Raw genomic sequence first — 20659 nt, 5'->3', positions numbered from 1 at the left:
CTGATATTTGGATAGGAGTTGGAAGTATAGTGATCCTTGCCTCTTGTGCTAAGATAAGTGTAACTCTGGGAATGTCATCAGCCACTGTTGGAAGGCAGTATAATGGCTTAGGGAAAGCCCTGGGGAGTATTTTGCTGCAGTTGCAGCATACACTGGGCTGTGGAGGAGGGGAATTGAGGGGAGTTAGAAAGCTCAAGGCTTGACTGACAGCTCCTCTGATGGGGGCTTTTGGCCCCTTGGCAGTGACTGGGGTGCTTTTCCACAGATTCCTGTTTACAATGGCATAAGTCACTAAAGGCTGCCAATGCTGGCAGCAGTTCAAGATGAGATGTATGACACACCTGCAGGCAGATTGTTTTCCTGAAACGCTGGTACAAACCTTGATCCCAAACCTGGGGAGGCACCACTCCTTGCAAAATCCAGGCTTCATAGGGGTCACCACATCACAGGGTGAGCTGTCTGCAGCTGTAGTCTTGTTCACCTCCTCTTGAGGCGGGGTTGAACTGCAGTCAGCAGAAACCCAGAAAGTCGGAACAAGGTTCCTTCATGTCCTTCATTTCCCCTTGCACCTGGGTGCCTGTGGCATGTGGAGCTGTGTTCAGCCTTTGTCCCGACGGAGGGCTGTGCTGCCTCCCCAGAGTGAAGGCAGGAGCTGCACATCTGTGAAACTGCTCAAACGTGTCCAAGCGTTTTGCTGGGTGGCTGCCAACACCCTTGGTAGTTTGGACCAGAAGAAGATGATGGGGGTGTGGTGGTAGGAGTGGGTGGGACTGATGGGTGACTGAGATCTTTGCTTGCAAACTGTTTGACAAACACCCACCGTGGGATAGGGCACAGCAGATACTGTAAGTATTGCCAGCAGTGGGGGAAAGATTAATTACTCTCCTTCAACAAATCAGGGAGGTTTTCCAGCAGGCTCTGTTTGACCAGCCCTTGTTAGAGCTTTGTATTGTTGATGTGAATCTGTGCCAGATATTGGTTTGTTGTGGGGGTGGAAGTGACTTTTTTCTCGTTGCTGATGTGTTTTCTCTTTTCTTGTAGGTGTGTGATGTCAAACAGTGGGCAGTCCTTGTAGCCCCCCCCCACCAGCCTGCAGTGTCATGTGCCAGTATGAATATTAAGAAAGAAAACCATACTTCAGAGCTCAGCATCCCAGAAAGAAAGAAGGAAGAACTAAACAGAGAGAGCAAATGATTGCACTCCTTGCAAGACTTGAGGCTGTTCACTTTCTCTCCTGAAGCTTCATCTTGGCCTTTGTGAGAAAGTTGAGAAAGTAGGCAGAACAGCCACAGTGACTTTCTTAGGGTCCTTTTTTCCTTTTTTAATTTAATTTTTTCTCCCTTGTGTCTGGATTTTACGTGTGCTGCACTGATCACAAGCACTGGAGATCAATATGTGTCATGTCATTGTAACGTGTCGGTCGATGCTATGGACTCTCCTGAGTATCGTGGTGGCTTTTGCGGAGCTCATTGCCTTCATGAGTGCAGACTGGCTGATCGGCAAAGCCAAGCCTTCCAGCTCCGAGGAGGGGGACAACAGAACCGGGGGGTCGCAGGAGCCCTACCGTCCAACGCTGGGCATCTACGGGCGCTGCACCAGGATCTCACACATGCAGTTCTCCAGGCGAGACACGCTTTGTGGTCCCTATGCTGAAAACTTCAGTGAGATTGCCAGTGGGTTCTGGCAGGCAACTGCGATTTTCCTCGCCATGGGAATCATGATTCTCTGCACCGTGGCTTTTGTGTCTGTCTTTACTATGTGTGTGCAGAGTATTATGAAGAAAAGCATTTTTAATGTCTGTGGGCTGCTACAAGGGATTGCAGGTATGTGCACTTTGAGAGCAACTAAACATTTAATTTTGAGGTAATTCAGATGGAGAAACGTAGCAATTCTGGCCTGCCTGCTTTAGGCAGACCCAAAGTGATTCTATATGCTGGTGTTTATTCAAACATAACTGAAATTTATAGCTGCACAGCATGTAACATATTGACATTGGCAGCAGAATTGTAGCCTGATGCGTGCCAGAATGAACTGACCAGTGTTGCTTTTGTTTGCTGCTCTTTTTTTTCCCTCTGTTTGAATTTCTTTCAGCTACAAAAACTTCTCTCCTTTGCTACCAGCAGAGAACAAAGTTAATACTCGTATTAAGGCAGTCTATCTCCCTCTCACTACTTTAGTAATTTTTCCATGGACTAGAGGCAGTTCCCTCAGTGTCTCAAAGGCTTCATGACTGTGGTAAGAGTAAATACCACCCCAGGGCTAAGAACTGATTGTAGTTGCACACCCAGTTCCTCCAACATTTCATGCTAAGCAGTCTCCTTCAAAACTGTGAGTTTGACAAGTGATATCTTGAGATAAACCTTTCCTTTAGCCGGCTCATTGCTCAGCTGCGGTTACACAGCCCAGCGAGCTTGTCTTTCCACTGTTCCAGGATCAGCTGTGCTTTGCCTGAAAAGATGAATTTGTTCTAGAGATTTGGTGTTTCTGCTGAAACCCAAAGATTTTACAGAGGTTAAAGGACTGTTAGTAAACCAAACCTGGACAGCCTTAATTAGAGAAGTATTCATTTTTCTGTACTTGCCACTGAGCCATGAAGAAAGCCTGTCTCGTACCCTGGTTTTCATCTTTTGTGCTCTGTGTGTGTGTGGTCATCTGGAGGAGGAGAGTGGTCTTCTGCCCTGCCTCTGGCAGCCCTCAGAGACCTGTGAGGAGGGAGGGAATGAGCAGGGCCACCTCCTCTTTCTGTCTCAGGGGGGCTCTTAAGCAGATGTTTTCAATTTACGAAATTATTTAATCACAACAAAAATTAGGTTTTAACTTGTTTTGCTCAAAATGTGAATCCAGCTTTCCCCCTTCTCACCTGTGATGGTTATACCTAAACAGGAGATGTAATGATAGATATTCGGACCTTTAGCTCAAGCTGAATGGTTTCATTTGCCTACTTGAGACCTGATGTAGTCTTAATCTAAACACACATGGGGAAATAGGTGCACCCTGACTTTACTGTCTGCTGCAACCCTCCAGAGTCAGTGTTACATACCTGATGCTGGCTCCTGAAGCACTACCACAGTGGCTCTCACTATTGGCTACTTCATTCACCTTCAGTATAGAAGCATAACATTTATTTCATGTTGCCCACATGTAAGGTTTGTTCTGCTAGAGCAGAATTATATCCCTAGACTGGCTAAAGATGCTTCTGTACATATGATGTACATATGATGGCATAAAATTAGCTTATCAGGTCCTTTAAATGAGCATGACAGGTTGACAGGTTTTGCTGTAGTCATTCCTGGTGTACAGAATTTGCCAGAAGCACTGTGACAAGGAAGCAGCTTGGCAGTGCAGATTAACATAGGGGAAGTTGTTACTTTCTTGCCTTCTTACTCTGTATTTCGGAAATAATCCATTATTATTTTTTCCAGGAGATGCAATTATTACTTGTTTTCTTTTGGAGGGGTATTTGTATGGGAGAGATTGCTTAGCAGCATAAACAGATCTTTAGCATGTCAGATATGAGTCTTTTGAAAAGATAACTTTACTAATACCTAGTCTGTCACCTAGGATTAGCAGGTAGAAGGTACTTGTGTCTTAGAATAGCGTTCTGGAGACCATGCAATTCTGAGAAAATGCCTGCTAAGACAGTTTTATGTTTTATTATCAATCTAGCTATACCCATAATAGGACTTGCAGCCCGAAACAGTGCAGTTGACAAAGCATTTCTTACGTTTTAGGGCATAGATCAGTCCTTCTTGAGCTGTACTGAGCATAGAAGCACTTCTTTCTTACTATTCAGATAAATGACACAGCATGAAGCTAGGTAAAATAAAGGTCACCCCACTGAAACATGGTTATGGGAAGTAGTATTTACAGCCAGCATCTTATGGCTCCCAGCTCGTTGTCTCAAGATTAGTTTTATTGGGTCCACTGTTACTTTTGCACCAGTAGTATTACAGCATCTGCTTATTTAGTTGCAGTTTTTTCCTTATGACTAATGGTGGCTGCTGATTTTAAATTTCTCACTTCCTGAGTTTTGAAAAATGATTAAGTGTGTTGCTTAAGAGGGACAGTTGTCAGCTGGCAAATTCGAATCTGGGTTATGATAAATAAACTAATGCTCTGACCAGAGAACAAGATATAACCCTGCCTAATCATTTTAAGCAGTGCATCATTCTTTCTATTGTGAACTATTATGTTTTAATAAGCATAAAAGAAAAATTCACAAAATAATTTTGTTAATCAGCCTATATCAGTACAATATTTGTAATTATGTCAAGTAAGTATGTAATTTGTAAGTATGTGAGTATGTCCTTCTCAAAGGTGGGATGCACACGTGGTAGAGTCATCTACAGGAACTCAGGATCTCGCAGACTTAGTCTCATTTAAAATCTCTATATCTTTTCAGTAGAGATTTAATATAATTTAAAACATACAACAACCTAATTTATTCCTGGAATTCATCATGACAAAACAATAACAGACACCGGATATATCTTTCCAGTCTAGCAAAATTGGTTGTGGATGATGCGTATGGTGAAATTATAGAGCAAAAAACAACATCTCTTCTGTTATGGCCCTCGGAAAAATGTGTAAATTGTCATCTAGTTCAACAGGAGGAAGCCATGCATGTATATGGACCATAGGGATTTTTTTCATTATTATTTTTGTGGCAGAAAATGAGAAATACAAGGCCATAAAGGAAGAAAATATGGCTTTTGTTTAAACTCCTGTACAGAGCAAGAACTTCTATCACTTCACTTTCAGACTTCAGTGCCTTTCATTCTGCAGCTGTAGAAACAGTAATCAATAGCTCTGCTTTTGGAGATGTTTGAGGATTGTTTCATCTGGATAAGTACCTTTTCTCTACGTTAGAGAGGGCAGAGAATGGAGATATGTAATTAAATAGATAATTACTATCCAGCAGCAAGAAGACCAGGCAGACTTTCATTTATATGTCTTTTTAGGGAAAGTATTCTGTTTTTAGTCTGTGAATCACTTGACATGCAGAGGCTGGAGGAGGAAGGATGTTATTACATGCTAACTGACAGGAATCAATTCTAAGTAAATTTTCACAGTAATCTTGTAGCTATAGGAAGTAAATAATTGGTGATCCCGTACTGACATACTTTGGTATGTCTATAGTGTAGTTGCATATGTTTTTACAAGTCTTATTTGGGCTTGTGTACTTCACTTTGTTGCTAAGTAATATAATATAAACATAAACTAGCCTCAAAGGAGGGTGGGGAGAGCTTAGGACAGAGCCTAAACCAAGTTTGGCTTTCATCTCTGATAGTTTCCTTTATGAAGTTCATAATCAGCAACTTGGCTTCCTTTTTTGGCCTCTGCCATGGCTGGGAAGACAACCCCTTCTCCACAGCCAGTGTCTGCCTGACTTGCAGCTGAGCCACAATGCACCAGCAACCCCCTGACTGCACACCAGGGGGAGGAAGCTACATTAGCTGCACCAATATTATATCAACCACAGAACTTGAGCAAGCTCCTGTGGTTTTTTGTGGGGAGCTCTACATCATGTGCCTGCAAAGTCTTTGGGGAGAGCAGTGGGGAAATGGAGCTGACATGTCAGGAAGGCTAATGGGTTTGGGAGCTCAGTTTATTTTGTTGCTGTTTTGCTGTGCTGGAGCAGGGCTGCCTTGCCAGGAACATTTACCAAAAGAGAATAAAAACAGTTCCTCTTGTCTAAAATCTTTCCAGGGTGCTGATGGATTCATCTGGGAGGCCTCTTGTGGGTCACCCTTTCTCATCTCTTCCTCTGTTCATAGTCCACTGTCTCCTAGCTCTAATGGGGCTTGACAGAAGCATGCAAAAAAAAAGCACGTGAAATTGGGTTGCATCAGTCAGAAGACCGGCTGTGTATCAGCACACCAAGGAGTGTCTCTGGTTTGTTCAGGTGAATGCCTGGCTGCATTTTGCTGTCGTGTGGCTTAGCTGGCTGTGCCACTGGCAGTTGCATGTTTAACAGGTAGATCAGGTCCAGTCAGCCAAAGCAGAGGTTTGTGTTTTCAGTGGTTGCTGCAGGCAGGCCAGAAAGCATTAAACTCCTTTGGATGCCTAGTTGAAGTCTGTCTGCTTGGGCCCAGATGCTCCAGCTTTGGGCCTCTCTCACCCCAGCAGTTTCTCCTCCAGCATTGCTGGGGAATGACTCAGCTTCTTTTTTTCCGAGGTCTGAGAGGCTTGGTTTTCCCCCCAACAGTTGCCCTGCTCAGTCCCAAGCAATGATAGCTTTCCCCCAGTACTTTCTCTTTTCCAGTATCTCAAGAGTTCTTCTGCATCTTCCTTCTGACTTTTCAGTATTTCTCTCTATGACTGTCCATGTGTTCCCCTTTTCCCTTCTTGGTATATTGGAGGGTTCCTCCATTAGGAGCTGCTGCAGTACCTTGGCAATAGTTCAGTTCCAGGAGTACAACTTTACCCTCAAATGCGAGGGAACTTCTCTGCAGCTTTCTAATATGAAGAGGTGAAATTCTGTTTCAAACCAGCTGTGTGTGTAGCAGTTTGTCTTTGCTGCTGAAACAATTTGTTTTACATCTCTTGAGCTGAGAAATGGTTCAGGCTGTTATACTGACTTGGCATAGTTTTCATTTTGGGAGGCTGGGTGATTAGGAAGATGGCCTGAGCAGAGTGTGATAGGAACCATCTGAAGGGGATGAAGATCTGGAGCTGCTTGTGGGGGTGGTGAAGTAGGATCCAGCCGCTCAGGGTGGGCTCATGGTGTGTGCAGCCATGCGACTGCAGACTCCTGGCTGCTGGAAGTTAAGGAGGCCAGTGGGAGTTGAGGAGGAGGAAGCTGAGGAGGAAGTGGGAGGTCAGCCAGGCCTTTCATCATAGAGGGGAGAAAAAGCAGGAGACACGAGCTGTGGTAGAAGAGTCATGAGGGTTGTAGAGTTCTTTCATATTTAGACCATAACAGAAATGGTTATGTAGTTGCAGTGTAGTTTAGGATGTTTGTTTATAGGTGGCATCACGCTGTACAAAGACATTATTTTGTCTGAGAAAGAGACAAACTGGTGGATAAGGAAGAAAGCGCCTTGTGAGCTAACATTGCCCAATGGCAACAGAAGCTCCTGGGCAGCCAGAGAGCCCAAGCAGTAGGAGAGCAGAGCTGGAGTGGTTTTGCCCTTGAAGACAAGGAAGCTTCTTGTTTGTCTTTCTAAAACGCAGAGCATGCATTTTTCAAAAAGCACATTTCCTCTTTGGATTCAGCTCAGAGTTTTTCTTTTCTGATGCCAGAATTCTGAATTCTTGGGGTGGGAAAAAAGAAAAAAGGGAGGGGAGAGGGATTTCTGATGGAAATTCTGACAGTCTGAGCTGCTTTTGCTGTCTGCGGTATAGTGCTTCCTGTAACCTATATGGCCCAGTGGCAGCATGATTATCTAATACACACTTGGCTGCTGAAAGTTCACACAAAGGGGAGTGCTGTGTTGGAATATGCCAGGGAAGGAAAACTGAGCTCGAGTGCTAAATTGGTATTGAGGCTGAGGGAGACCATTAGTAATTTCAAAGAAATAAAATTAAGATATCAGTGTTTGTTAGATTTGGTGGTTGACTCATCTCCTGCACTATCAAGGTGGGCACTTGGAAACCAGCAGACACACAGCAGATTGAAACAAATAGAAAAATGAACAAAAATTTCGGGTTTTCAGTGGTCAAGTTTGGCAGTTGATTATCTTAGTGAGCATAAATCTCTTCCAACAAACAGCACTGAGTATGAGAGAGACTCCCATGCCAGCCGCTGAGAAACATTTTACTGTGGCACATGTGCACACTGGGGTGTCTTGCCTCTTACTTATTCTACCAGCATAAGTGAAATGCTGAGCACTTCTCTACACCCCTGCCTGGTGATGTGGGAAAGAGTGGTGGTGACCCCAAGAGGCCATGGGAATATCAGGAGGGCACAAGGGCTCTGTTTCTGTCAGATTTTTGGTTCTAGGCCTCAGAGCCAAGACAGATGCTGATATTTGTATATAGAATGCAAACACAAGGAAAATATTTAAACTTAGCATATGCTGTGTTCTCTCTCAAACACAAGGAAAAAAAAGATGAAAGGAGCCCTTTCAAGAAAGGGGACTAACTTTTGCTTAGCTCCTGTCTTTGGTGCTCCTGATGTGGTAGTGAGGAAATAAGTGGATTTGAGTGTGCTTTGTTACCCAGTACAGATGCCCTGCACTCTGCTGCTGCATAGCTCACGAAGCCACAGGAAATTCTCCCCTTCCTGCATCTCTATTTGCCTTTTCCTTCAGGCTGAGTCCTAGTTCCTCTGCAGCTCCTCTCCCCCACCCCCAAACTGAGATTTTGTTTTTACTATGGGATCAGTATTGAGGAAATGTAAGGCCATGAAAAAGGTGACCTTAAGCCTTTTTACCTCTGTTGAAGCTAAGGGAGGTGGTTGTTTTGGCCTCACTTACTGAGCTATAGTCATTTTTCATTTCCTTTCTGCTAGTCCAGCATGAGCAATCGATGGTTTGGAGGCAATGGAACTCACTGGTGGAACAGCAGTGGAAAAGGTTATGGTGAATGGTAGGAAATAGACTGGGTCTTCACCTCTCTTCATGAACAGAATATTTGACATGGCCTTTCTTTTCCTGATTCAGGAACCTCCTGAATTTACCACCCACAGCTGAATATCTCATTTAGGATCATTGACTGAGCCTGTTACTGGATCATCCTAGATCAAAAACACTCACTTTATTGGGTTTTAAGGTAAAATGTGGGAGGTGGCTGTGCCTGAGCAGTGGCCTGACAAGTGAAGTGTCTTTGTTTACCTCTGTACTGCTGAAAACTTGTAAATATTTGGCTTTTCCCCTGTAAGTCACTTGACTTAATGTCTGGGTTGACAGCCATTGACATGGGTGCCCCCAGAGTATGATGACTTTGCAGGGCTGACATCCAGCAAACAGGCAGCAGTGTAATTTCAGGGCTTGGGACTGATTTTACTTTGAGCCTGCACATTTTCTTCCCTCCCAACTAATGGGTACTCTCACCACATAAGTAAAAGTTATTGAAAACTAATGGTGAATTAATGGTCTCCTCTCTTAAAAACATCAGTCTGCAGGCTCACACTTCAGGGAAATCTAAGCAATAATACAAATATATCAATATAATAAACAACCCCCAAATTCCTCACATTGAGCTAATGAACCGAGTTATTTTGTGGCTTTTTTGTGGAGGGTAGCAAAACATAATTGTTGAGCATCCCACCAGCAGTCCCCTGCACTGTATTTCTATCTCTGCTTCCAGATTGCAACAGGACTAATGCTATCAGATGTTTGCATAGGTTTGGTTATGAATAAGTATCTGATATGCATAATATATGGGGAAAGAAACATGAGAGTAGGGACCTCATCCTCTTCCTCAGCATGGTGAAGGCAGTGGTTCGCAAAATATTTTTTCATCTGTAAAGTGTATGCCCTTACAGTACTCTGAGACAATTTTAAAGGGGAAAAAAAAATCCATGTGGGTTTTGAGCCATCACATGGTTGTAGTATTGAACTACTAATTCTCCTGCCTCGGCTTAGGGTGTCCAGATACACTGAAATCTATGTATGTGAGCAGTCATCTGCACTTGCCTTGGTGCACTGCCTGCTGGCAACCCTCCCTGCCTCAACAGCCACGTTCCAACTTACCCAGAACACATCTGCTTGTGTTGGCTGGCACCACCTGTGGTGTCCAGGTAGGCTTTTTAAAGCATTGGTTTTCATAATGCTGTGAATTTTTCTTTTGTTTCTCATACAGAATTAATGAGTGGGCCAGAGGCCATTTCCAAGGCACTAGGGCATGCAGAGTCTCCCTTTCCTTTCTGGATGAAGACCTGCTTGGCTTGGTCAGCTGCTTGCATTGGTGGGTCTGGCAGCCACCCAGGGGGCTGGAGAGCAACTGCACAGGCAGGTCTGGGGCCCCGTGCTGTGGGTGCTGTAAGCAGTGCTCCATTCAGCATCCCACGCTTTTCCTACAGCCAGTCTGGAGTGCTAGAAGCACCACGTCACCAGGCCTGCCTCATCTGATGAAAATGGTGTTACTGAATCACTTCACGGGCTGAAGGTGTCTGTTGTTCAGCTGCCGAGTGGGAGGCTGTCCCTGTCAGGGGAAAAAGTGATCAAAAGTGCAAGAGTGGTAACATGGTAGCATCCCTACTGGGTTTGTCAGGAGAAATTTGCATATGGGAAAGCCTCCTTCACTTAAGCTACACGAGTACATTTGCACAGAAATTTAACACGTGAAATGGTTCAGGTGTCATATTGCCATGTGTGGAAATGTCAGCAGTAAAGGCAAGCTGCCTGGCTGGTGAAGTGTGGCTGGACTGATTCTCAGTCTTCTGTGGTTTTGCAGAAGATGAAAACAATCAGGATCAGTGCCACTGGGGATGCAGCCCACCTGCACTGCACTGCAAAGCTCCCTGCTATTATGTTTTTACCCTTTTTCTTTTCCTCTCTTAAAATGTTGCTGCTCAGTTGTGCTGTTCCATAGGAGCCTGTTGCAATGCCTCCTCATTGATCACAGCTGCTTAATTTCCTGTTTCTTCAGCAGTATTTAAAAGCTTTTTGTATTATTTTGCTAGGAAATGAGTAGATAGTTTCAGGCTTTGCAATGGAGAGTGGCTTTGTTAGTATATGCTCTTGTTTAATATGGCACAACATCAGCTGTGCAGGAGACTGTCAGCACTAAGTAGCATGCCTTCATTTGGCTAAACCAGCCTCTGCCCCACCTCCTCTCTCAAGGGTTGCTTCCAGGGAAGAAGAAAGGTTTTCCTAAGCTTTGACCCCAGTTCATAGTGTGACATAAAAATGCCCACAATGAAAGGCTGGTCCACTGTTTTTTTAGAGTGTCAACCTGGAGTACTGCTGCAATGTATAAAAACCAGGAGGAGCAATACCATTCTGCAGCTGCAGTCCTTTAAAAGGGGAAAATTCTTGGTGCACAAATACAAAAAGTCTTCTCCTATAGGAAAAGCATTAATGAACTGTCATCTGAAATATTTTTTTCATTGTAATGCAGTCTGCTCTATTGTTATTGATGTTCCCAGTGTGTTGTATGGTTTTGCTTTGTTCTTTTAGGAGAACTGAGGTTCTTTTATACCATTTAAGTAAAGAATGCCTGACACTTTATAGGCTGTTGTAACCAGGAGATATATAGTAATCTAGTAATCAAAATCTCATGCTCAAAGGCATGTTTTTGAAAGCAAGTAATTAGGACCTGATATAAAAGGTTATGTGGCCAAATTTCCTTCAGTGAAAGATGTAAAAATATTCTCTGCTCTGCTGATAGAACTTACACTGAAGAGTTACAAATTAGGTCTCTGAGTAAAAAAGTAATTTGAATAGTTTTCTGTTGTTGTTCCTAAGCATCTGGCAACATTCTGTGACGTTCTTTCATACCTTTGTTTTGAGGATTCCTAAGAGGAAAGGTAATTGAGAACTGGCAGCATCTAATGAAAAGGAAATTTTGAAAAATTATCGTACTGATTTCGAGAAGTGGGATTTGCGCTGCTTAAAAAGTAGGAACTGCAGTATGTATACAGCAGAAGCTGCAGTTTCATCAGTGCATCTGTGCCCAGAGGTGGTTAAATTTAGGACAGTGCAAGCATGAGTTCTGTGAGCCTATAGAGGAGCACAGTGGAAAACAGCTTGTAATGTTTTCAGAGTTAATTTGTTTCTCCCAGCAGAGTGAACAAACAGCAATAATTCCACAGGTAGGTTGGCTGTGAATTAAAAATCATTTATTGTACAGCAGCATGAAGAACTGAAAAGATTCATTGTAGAAAACTTGTTCAGACAGAGCACTTAATTTTTATTCTCTGTTCTTTTTCTTGAGTATTGGCTTCTCTTCAAAGACACAGAGACGAACAAAAACTGATTTATTAAGAAGAAAACCTCTAATATTTACTGTCCTCCTGCTACACGTCTCAAGACTGTCAACAGAAGGTTTTTCCTCCTCATTGCTTTGCATGATCCCAGGAGTAGAGGGGGTGGTTCTTTTTGAGGGGTGTCTGGCTGCAGTAGTTGCACATTTAAGTGATTTGGTTTGCTGTCTTCTACTTTAGGCAATGGTTTGTGCTATTATTGGGCTGTGAAGCATCATCCTCCTGTTTTGTTCAAGCTGTAGGAGTCATTGAGATGGGCTCTGCGACTCTCTCTTCTGAGATACTGGGTAGCAGGAGGCAAAGCTCCTCTTTAATTGAACACTCCTTTCTGGGCAGATTGGGAGTCAGGAAGGAGCCCTGCACACTTCAGCCTTTGCTCTGGATATTGGAGCTTAGAGCTGAATATGTGATGAGAGGCCTGTGCTTCTCCACTTGGTGAATGAACATGAACCAAAGGAGTGCCTTTCTCCTGTGGATATTTTTAAATTGACCTAATGGAATCATCTTTATTTACTTTTCCTGTCAAGCAGGAACCAGTTATTAATGAAATAATAAATTGTGATAAGTATTAGAGATAAGGCTAAGGTGCTCATGAGACACTCTCTGTCTGCACTGAAATGGAATAGTAGGAAGGAGGTTTGGTAGTGAAAATACTATTTTTTTTTCAGCTTTATTATGTTGGTCCAGTATAGGAGTTACAAAGTTAGCTGTCTGAAATCAGATACATACTGATTGCATTCAGATCTATAGTTAAGGCTTTCCTCCAGATTTTGTTTTAATCTCTGAGAAAATAGCTGAAGTTTATCAAATTATCACCTTTTATAGTATTTATTAGATTTATATATACAGGAATTTTCTGTACCTTTGAAAAAAATGGTCTAAGTCAGTAAAGTCCTGGTGACTACATTTTGCAGCAGTGCTGTGCCTTTTTGAGAGCCTGAGTTTTGGGTAATGGCTTTTAGCTTGGGGCATACATTCCATGAATCAGTAGCTTTCAGGAGCTGCTCGGTGCTCTAGTTTTGATAAAAAGCGATGGATGTGTTTTCTTGGTCTTTGTGACACTCAGCCATAAGCCAGGTTTGCTGTTAAACACAGGCTGTCTAGGTTTGTGAGTGATGGAGTTGTAAACCTAAAAAACTTCCGTGTTGGCAGCAGCTACGCTGGCATTTCAAATCCAGCTTCTTAATTCAGTGATAGTGATATTTACTTACCAAAGGGCTCGTGGTGGTTATAGAGCAGCAACTGGCCCATACCAATGTGCAGTCAGAAAGATGCATAGTGTGATCATACCGGGTTGTGCAGAACAGGAAACTAGTGATGAATAGAGGAGAAGGAACTGCTGGTGTTTAGTCTGAAATGGCTGCAGGGCTCAGCAGGATGAATGCACGGCTTATCCAAGTCTGTCCAAGATAAAGCAATACTTTATGTATTTGGCCAACCAGCCAGGAAACACTGCATAAAATTTGTCATTGGTTCTTAATGTAAGCAGTGATGAAATCCCTCCACAGAGAACGGATATCACTCACTAATGGATTTTGCCGCCCCAAAGAGTAATGACATTTAGGTCATTCATGCCCATGGTGTTGTGTCATCATTAGAAAAATGCTGGAGGAAGGACTTTGTTTTGTGAAATGTCTGGCATTCACAGACATTAATTTGAGACAGTCGGATGATAGTTTTTGCATTTTGTGTAAATTAACTGGTTACTAGCTAGGACCTACCTTATCACTATTGGCGAGGAAAATTTTATGCATCTGGCTGAATTTCTTTGAAAAAGCAATTAAGGAACCCTAACATACTGCAGATAAGTCTAACTGCTAGTCTAACTCGATGAAGGAAGATGTAAACAAGTGTTTAAATCTGTTCTTTTTAATCTCTTTGTTACAGGAAAGAAAAAAAAAAGACCATTTTTAATGCACAACTTTTAGCCTGCTTCTAGAAGGTGACAGCACTTTTAGCAGCTGTTTTCATCAGGATACTAGGTTAAATAAAGGGCTCTAAAGTGCAGGAAAAGTTGATCAGAAATATTAATGGGATCTGGAAGGTTGTATTAATTTTCTGGATAAGTAAATTTTTAAGGCAAACAGAAAGTAAATTTTGATACTGTGAGCTGTTCTTACATTTAGCTCCTTCCTGCATTCTGTGTAGGAGGGATATACGTGTTTAATTCATTTTGATTTTTTTGATGCCCATAAGAAAGCACTGTAGCCACTAGTATGTTAGATATTTTGATTAAATCTCCTTTCTTTGTGCAAAGACGTGTGTAGGGACATTAATGTGACTTTCAATTTCCTTAATGAAGCTCTTCACTGCTTAGATGGTCTTCATAGAGACACCTATGGATACGAGAGACAATCCCTTGGGCAAAACAACTGGTCTGAGCTTTTCACTTCCAGCCTGAGGCATACCAGAATGTTTGGGCTGTTCAGCAAGATGGGAAGTTGAGGCTTTTGCCCCTGCCATCACTAGGAAAGTGCTTTCCTTCTGAAGTAGTCAGCCTGTTTGGAGGATCCCCAATACTGTGCACTGGCTGTGGGTATTTCGATCTGTTTGTTTGAGGTTGACTCCAGAATCCCTCTGTTCGGAGAGCTGCTTAATGATCTGGCAGCATTATTTTTCTACCATGTCCTAATGTGGCCAAAAAAGCAAAAGTATGAGTGGGTTGTTTTGTTTTGGTTTTTTTTTTCATTTTGTTTTGCTTCTTTTTTTGTTTTGGTTTTGGGTTTTTGGTTGCTTTTTGTTTGTTTCCAGGCAAGAAAATCAACATAGGCAAAATGCAGAAGAAAGAAGGCAAATATGTTTATGATGAATGGCTGAATAAAGCTAAATGAGGGCTAGCTAAATACAATATCAAAAGTGGATGCAAGTATTCCTATGTTTTTGAGAAGTGCAAGCATAAGCCATAGGTGGAGATGCTTGAAAATTTTGCAGCAATAAGGTGTGAGAGCAAAGGATGTAGGAGGAATGGAGATTAAAACAAGGAACTAGGCCATTATCATAAACAATAAGCCTTTCACAATATAAATCACAGGGTAGCTTCAAATTTAGTTAAAAGACTGCATGACATATACATATATTGTATAGGGTACAATTCATAAAGGAAGGTTGGATGGATGACATGGCAGTTTTCTCCTAATCCTGGTAAATTGCGAGTATTAGTGACCATAAATAATTATTATTAGATGTGCTGCATTTGGTGTTAAACTGCTCATTCGCTAAAATTCTTTCTGTTTTTATTTCTAGGGCTCTTCCTTATCTTAGGCTTGATACTTTACCCTGCAGGTTGGGGATGCCAGAAGGCGATAAGCTATTGTGGACCTTATGCTTCTGCTTACAAACTAGGAGACTGCTCCTTGGGCTGGGCTTTCTACACAGCTATCGGCGGCACTGTTCTGACATTCATCTGTGCAGTCTTCTCGGCGCAGGCTGAAATAGCCACATCCAGTGACAAAGTGCAAGAAGAAATAGAAGAAGGGAAAAACCTTATCTGCCTCCTTTAACTCCAGTGAGGAAAAATACCAGCACCTGGATCTTTATCTGCTTTCCATTGACGGGACAAGCAGATCCATTTACCTGTTTTTACATTTGTGTGATTGAGCCCCATGCATTCCAGCCCTGAACTACTGAAAGGGTCTTTCTTCTTTGCTGGGCTATGAGGATCAGAGAAAGGATCCCAAAAAAGCAGAATGTAAATACCTGGGGATATTTTTAGTTTCATTCTGTGATCAGGACACAGTAGAATATATTAATCCGACTGGGGATGTGAGTAGTCACATGTATATAGCAGGAATGTTGTTAAAACTGACAAATTCTGATTGATCAGATTGTCAAACCCACCTTGGTCACTTTGAAGAATTTGGGTTAAAAATAATAAAAGCCAGCATTTTTTTTTCTTTTATTAAGCAAAAGAGAAGCCTATTTTAATGAGGCTTTGTTTCCAAGGGCTCCCCTCACAGGTGATTATTTCTTCATCATCACCTGGTTTGGTACCATTTTCATGGAGGTGCTTTTTGGTACTGAACTTCCTAGAAGTACAGTGCCCTCTTGGATATTAACTCTGCGTTGGAGAAAGGAAAGCTGATGTTTACACCAATCTTTAGGCATTTAGAAAATCAAGTCCCTGCTGGGTTTCTCTCCCTTAAAACAGCACAAGGTGTGTGCAACTTGTTATTTAGCAGATAAATACTGTTTCCACTGACTAGACAGAGAAGCTGTTGTTTGACTGGCTCTCTCAACTTATTCAGGTAAAACCGAAATATTTCTACAGCCTTTATTAAAATTTCTGAAATCCCAAGCAGACAACAGCTCCTCCACAGCACCAGCCTTACCTGGGTTGCAGCCTCTCCTACAACTGTGGATTTCACATTGTACTTCAACAGTATTACTTTTTCTCTCATCAGTGAAACATCATTCACAGTCTACAGAACAGTCTGCCTCGTGACCCAGATGCACATGAGTCTTTAGGGAAGTTAAATTTTTCAGGAAGCCTTGGCAAATTCTATGTAGCTGAGAATTTTTTTTATTATTTTTTTTGGTGTGTGTGTGTAGCAGTAGGCCTTTTTCCAACTGAATCAGCAGAAATTAAACAGACCTTGCCACAAATGCCATTTTTTTCTCAAAGCCAGATGGTTGTGTTATTTGGGGTGTTGCCTTACTAACTAGAACTACTTCTGATACCAAGTTTGTAAGGTATTGTAACAAACAAAGCAATGATGCAACTGTGCCATAGGAGCATTGGGGATAATTCATCTGAGAAGTAGTTCTATTGAAATACTAGGTGAAAATTTAGATTATCTTTCTTATTTCTTGGTAATTTAACATCATCCAATGACAGTGTTGCTTCACTATTACAAAGAGCAGAGATTCTTGTTTTTTCTGGTCAGTCCCTTAAAATGCGCCATTAGTTATTAAGAAATCGTTGTCACTGTCCAGGTAGGTAGCTGCTTTCAAGGCACTGCTGACATGCTGCACAACCCAAGAGCTGTTCTGCAGTCCTGACAGCAGGCCTGGGGCAGCCTGGAGGATGGGTGAGCAGTCATGGAGCTGGGGTGCCCATCAGTGTCCACCAGAGACACAGAGCAGCTCCCAGCCTGTGCCTCTGTGCCCATGGCACCTGCAGCCTGCACACTGGACAGATACACAGGTGACACAATGCAACAAGGTCAACTTCTGCCTGTAATCAAAAAGGGATTGTTTAAACCTAGCCTCTCCTTGCATTCACCTGCTCCTGCAACCCACTTCCTCCATCTTCTGCTTTAAAACAGGTAACTCACTGTTCTTTTAAATATTGAATTTTAATCTCCTCCAAAAGTTACGGAGTGCACAACCACCTGCATAAATCAAGATTTTAATAAAGCAAAATTACCAGCACAAAGTGGTACCTGAGGGTGAAAATCACAGCCCGCACACCCTGTCCACACCTGTTTGTCTCGCTGGCTTTGCCGTATATGCATTCCCCCACCTGAAGGACATGCACTGGGCTTGTACCTGGAGTCCAGCAAGGCTTCCTTCAGGCATCCCTCCCAAGCCCCTGCTGGAGTAGAACTGAACCTGGGAGTAGAACTGAACCTGGGCCACAGCTCTGCTCTGCCCTGCCCTCAGAGGCCCTGCAGTTGGGAAAGAGGGGGCAGCAGTTGTATGAGTACCATATAAACCAGATAAAAATGAATTGCTAAGTACATGTACAGTTTTAGCTTCCTTAGGTGGGTAGCAATCCAAAGTCCAGGTCACCACTACCAACAAGTCTTGACACAGTATTAGGGTGAAAAATGCTGCTTCAGCTTGAGCACTTGATCAGTCAGAATCAAGTCAGTTCTTAAAAAGGTGGAGAGGGCATACTCTGCTCTGGCTGAGAAGTAAACAATGAGCCACCTTCATTCACGTTACTAGCTGACCTCTGCTGTGATCCACATGATGCTTAAAAATTTCAATTGTACGTTTTGTTTTGGTTTGGTTTTTTTAAGTAAAAAAGATAGATTTTCAGTGGCACATTTTGCTTTTGTTTGCATTCATAACCAAGAAGAACCAGCTTTTCTGCTTGTTTGCTGGTATTTTATCAGCTCGCTCTGCAACAGCCTAATTAACTAACTTGCAAGAATATCCATGTTCATCACATAGCACAGATAGAAGACAGGCTGGGAAGAAATACAGAGGAAAAGTAATCAGAATTTCTTTTCTCAGGGTTCTGTTTTTCTAGCAAGTGATAAGGTGGTATATAGTGACTTTTTTTTTTCCCTAGATGAGGTTTTCAGGTGCAGGGTGCACTCATTAAATTTCTCAGCTGTTTAAATTGCTCCTGAAGTTCACCTCAGCAGTAGCTTTCAAAGGCACTTTGGGAAAGAAAGAAAAAATCAGCTTAAAGCTAATTTAATAATTTCATGAGGGGGGGGGGGGCTGCAGAGTGTAACTGCTTCTTAATGTACATGCACTGCATAGGATCTAGAGGAATTTGCTGTGGAATCTTTAAAACCTGTGTGCCAATTAATTCAGTTTAACTTTGTTTTGTGGTATTGAAGATTTCTTCAAACATCTGTGGTTTCATCAATTTCTTAAACTTATATTCATTAAAGTGCCATAGACCTTTTTTTTTAAATTGTAGCATATTTAAATATATATATATACACAAACTTGTGTGAGATGTGCAATACAAGGAATGGGTTTTGTGGCGGGGAGGGGGTTGGTTGTTTTGTTGGTTTTTGGTTTTTAATTTTAGGTTTTGCTTTTAAACAAGTGATTTGAAAAGGGACTTCCCAGGGAAGCAGTGGCTGGAGTTGGCTGGTGTGGATATAGAGTAATGCAATAAAATCATTGATGTTGAAGATCAATACAACAACAGCAATAGCAGCTTGAAGATTTAACAAAAATATCTTCTAGATTGATTTTAAATACTCAGAATACAGACACTTCCAGGGTGAAGTTCTGTCCACCTCCAGCCATTACACTCTAAAAGCTGAAAGGCTCAGCAAGGTTTCTTAGTGTGCTTTATTTGTAATGTGGAACTGCAAAAAAACATTGCTACTGAGCTATTTCTGGGTTGTCTATATCACCTTTGTATCTGTTTTACTCAATAAAGTTCTCTGGATTCTGGTATTTTTTTTCAGCCAAATAATTTCCATTTTGCATTGTCACCGCCCCCCCCCCCCCCCCCCCAAAGTTTCCCACATCCTAGTGGTAAATAGAGAGGAGTTCAGGCCTTCCTTGAAAGCCATGGGCACTGGTGCCTACACTTGAAGGAAAGGGCTGAATCCAACAAAAGCAGAGCATGGCAGCAACATACACACAACTCCTCTGTATAGGAAGAGCAGCTGCAGTGATCCAGGTGGAGTAGGTTTTGAGCCATGGTTTATTTGTGGTACTGTTTTTCTGTTCTTGACTCACCACTATGTACATTTGTTAGCATGAATGATGTACTTAATGTCTTCTTTTTAATCTAAATTTCAATTAAATGTGAGTTTTTTTAACTTTTAACAGGAGTCTGACTGCCTTAATACAAGCATATTGGACAAGTTGAGCCAAGCTTCAATTGTAGCTTTACTAGCATTTAAGATCCCAGTCCAGTGATGTATTTCAGACTCCCATCTGACTTAAACACTTATTACTGCTTACTGATCAGAAGTATGTGATCTGAAATTGTAACTATGTGTTATACAATACAGTTGCATTAAAGAGACTTTCTAATTGAACATAGCTCGGACAAAATGTGTTTCATTTTGCAACTAAAGCCCTGCATTTCCTTTCTCCTGAAAAGGGTAGTAACAGTTGTAAAATAAATATTGCTTCATCATACACAGATTTTTTAAATGGCATTTGCCAGTGTGTTTTAGCTTTCAGCTGTAGCATGACAAACCTTAGAGAAAGGTTACAAAGCTAGCCTGTAGCAGAACCAGGAATAAGGCTTTCAGTAGTTTAAGGAAATAAAGCATGTCACTTATTTATCAATTGCAATAGTCCACTTCTATTAAATTTATATATAATCTCATATAGTTTAATTTGACTTCTAACAGTTCCTAAACTTCTTGGGAAGAGAAGTAGCTCTTGGTTAGAACTTGGAACATTTAGAAACCTATAGTCCAGAAGTCACGGGATGGATGCCACTGAATGCATCACTACTATAGTCAATTTATGAATTTCAAAACAGGTATAGAGAGAGCACTTATTCTCCAAATATACTGATTAAAGAAATTATGAAGTACTGATTTGAACAGCTAAAGATATTACCTTCACTTTTCAGTAGAGTTTATGGAATTGGCAATAGCAGAGAGTTCAAGTCTCTAATTGTGTGTATTGTTACAGATTTCCATGTTCTTGTAACTTACTCTCCAGGCTCTGACTGGGTTTAGAATAGTGGAGCAATCACAAAGTGGATGTCTGTTATCAGTGTTAGAGTGACAGAAATATAAAGACGTCGTCTTGTTCTGTGATTCACTGAAAACTTGTTTTCGACCTTTTATTTGGAGTATCTTGGTATCAGTGAAATTCTGAGAGTGTAGGAATCAGTATCTTGTAACTGGCTTAAGGCATCACTCAGATGTGGGGGGGATCAGTAACTTGGTCTGACCAAGGCAAAGAGAAAGAATGCCAAATTTAATCACACAGGTCTTAGGCTGGAGTCAGCGATCTCAGGAGGGTTTAGGTCTTTTTCATCCTAATTGATTCCGTGATTCTGTATTCTGACTACTTCCAGTTGTTCTCTTACCTTGGACAAGAAGTGTCACCTCACTGCCCAATCCAGGAGATGCATTTTTTCTTTTAAAACATCATGCACTCCTCTAAAAAAAAAAAAAACAG

The 20659-nt window shown here is 41.9% G+C and overlaps 1 protein-coding gene across 6 annotated transcripts in view; it reads left to right on the top strand.

The window, feature by feature from the left end:
* The window catches only part of LHFPL2 (LHFPL tetraspan subfamily member 2), a 114634-nt gene extending 96947 nt beyond the window's left edge, over window positions 1–17687 (top strand). For 5 of the 6 annotated variants that reach the window (XM_079330209.1, XM_079330210.1, XM_079330212.1 and 2 more), the window contains 2 exons: window positions 1042–1823; window positions 15116–17687. In XM_079330209.1, coding sequence (XP_079186335.1) covers window positions 1394–1823; window positions 15116–15372 — 687 coding nt within the window. In that variant the 5' untranslated portion in view covers window positions 1042–1393 and the 3' untranslated portion in view covers window positions 15373–17687. Of the gene's footprint in view, window positions 1–806; window positions 846–1041; window positions 1824–15115 lie in introns of those variants that run through there. The other variant, XM_079330213.1, reaches the window with a different exon arrangement.
* The last annotated feature ends 2972 nt before the right edge of the window (window positions 17688–20659 follow it).

Source organism: Erithacus rubecula (assembly GCF_903797595.1).
Source record: "Erithacus rubecula genome assembly, chromosome: Z".
NCBI lineage: Eukaryota > Metazoa > Chordata > Aves > Passeriformes > Muscicapidae > Erithacus > Erithacus rubecula.
This window is presented reverse-complemented; position numbering and strand designations above follow the sequence as displayed.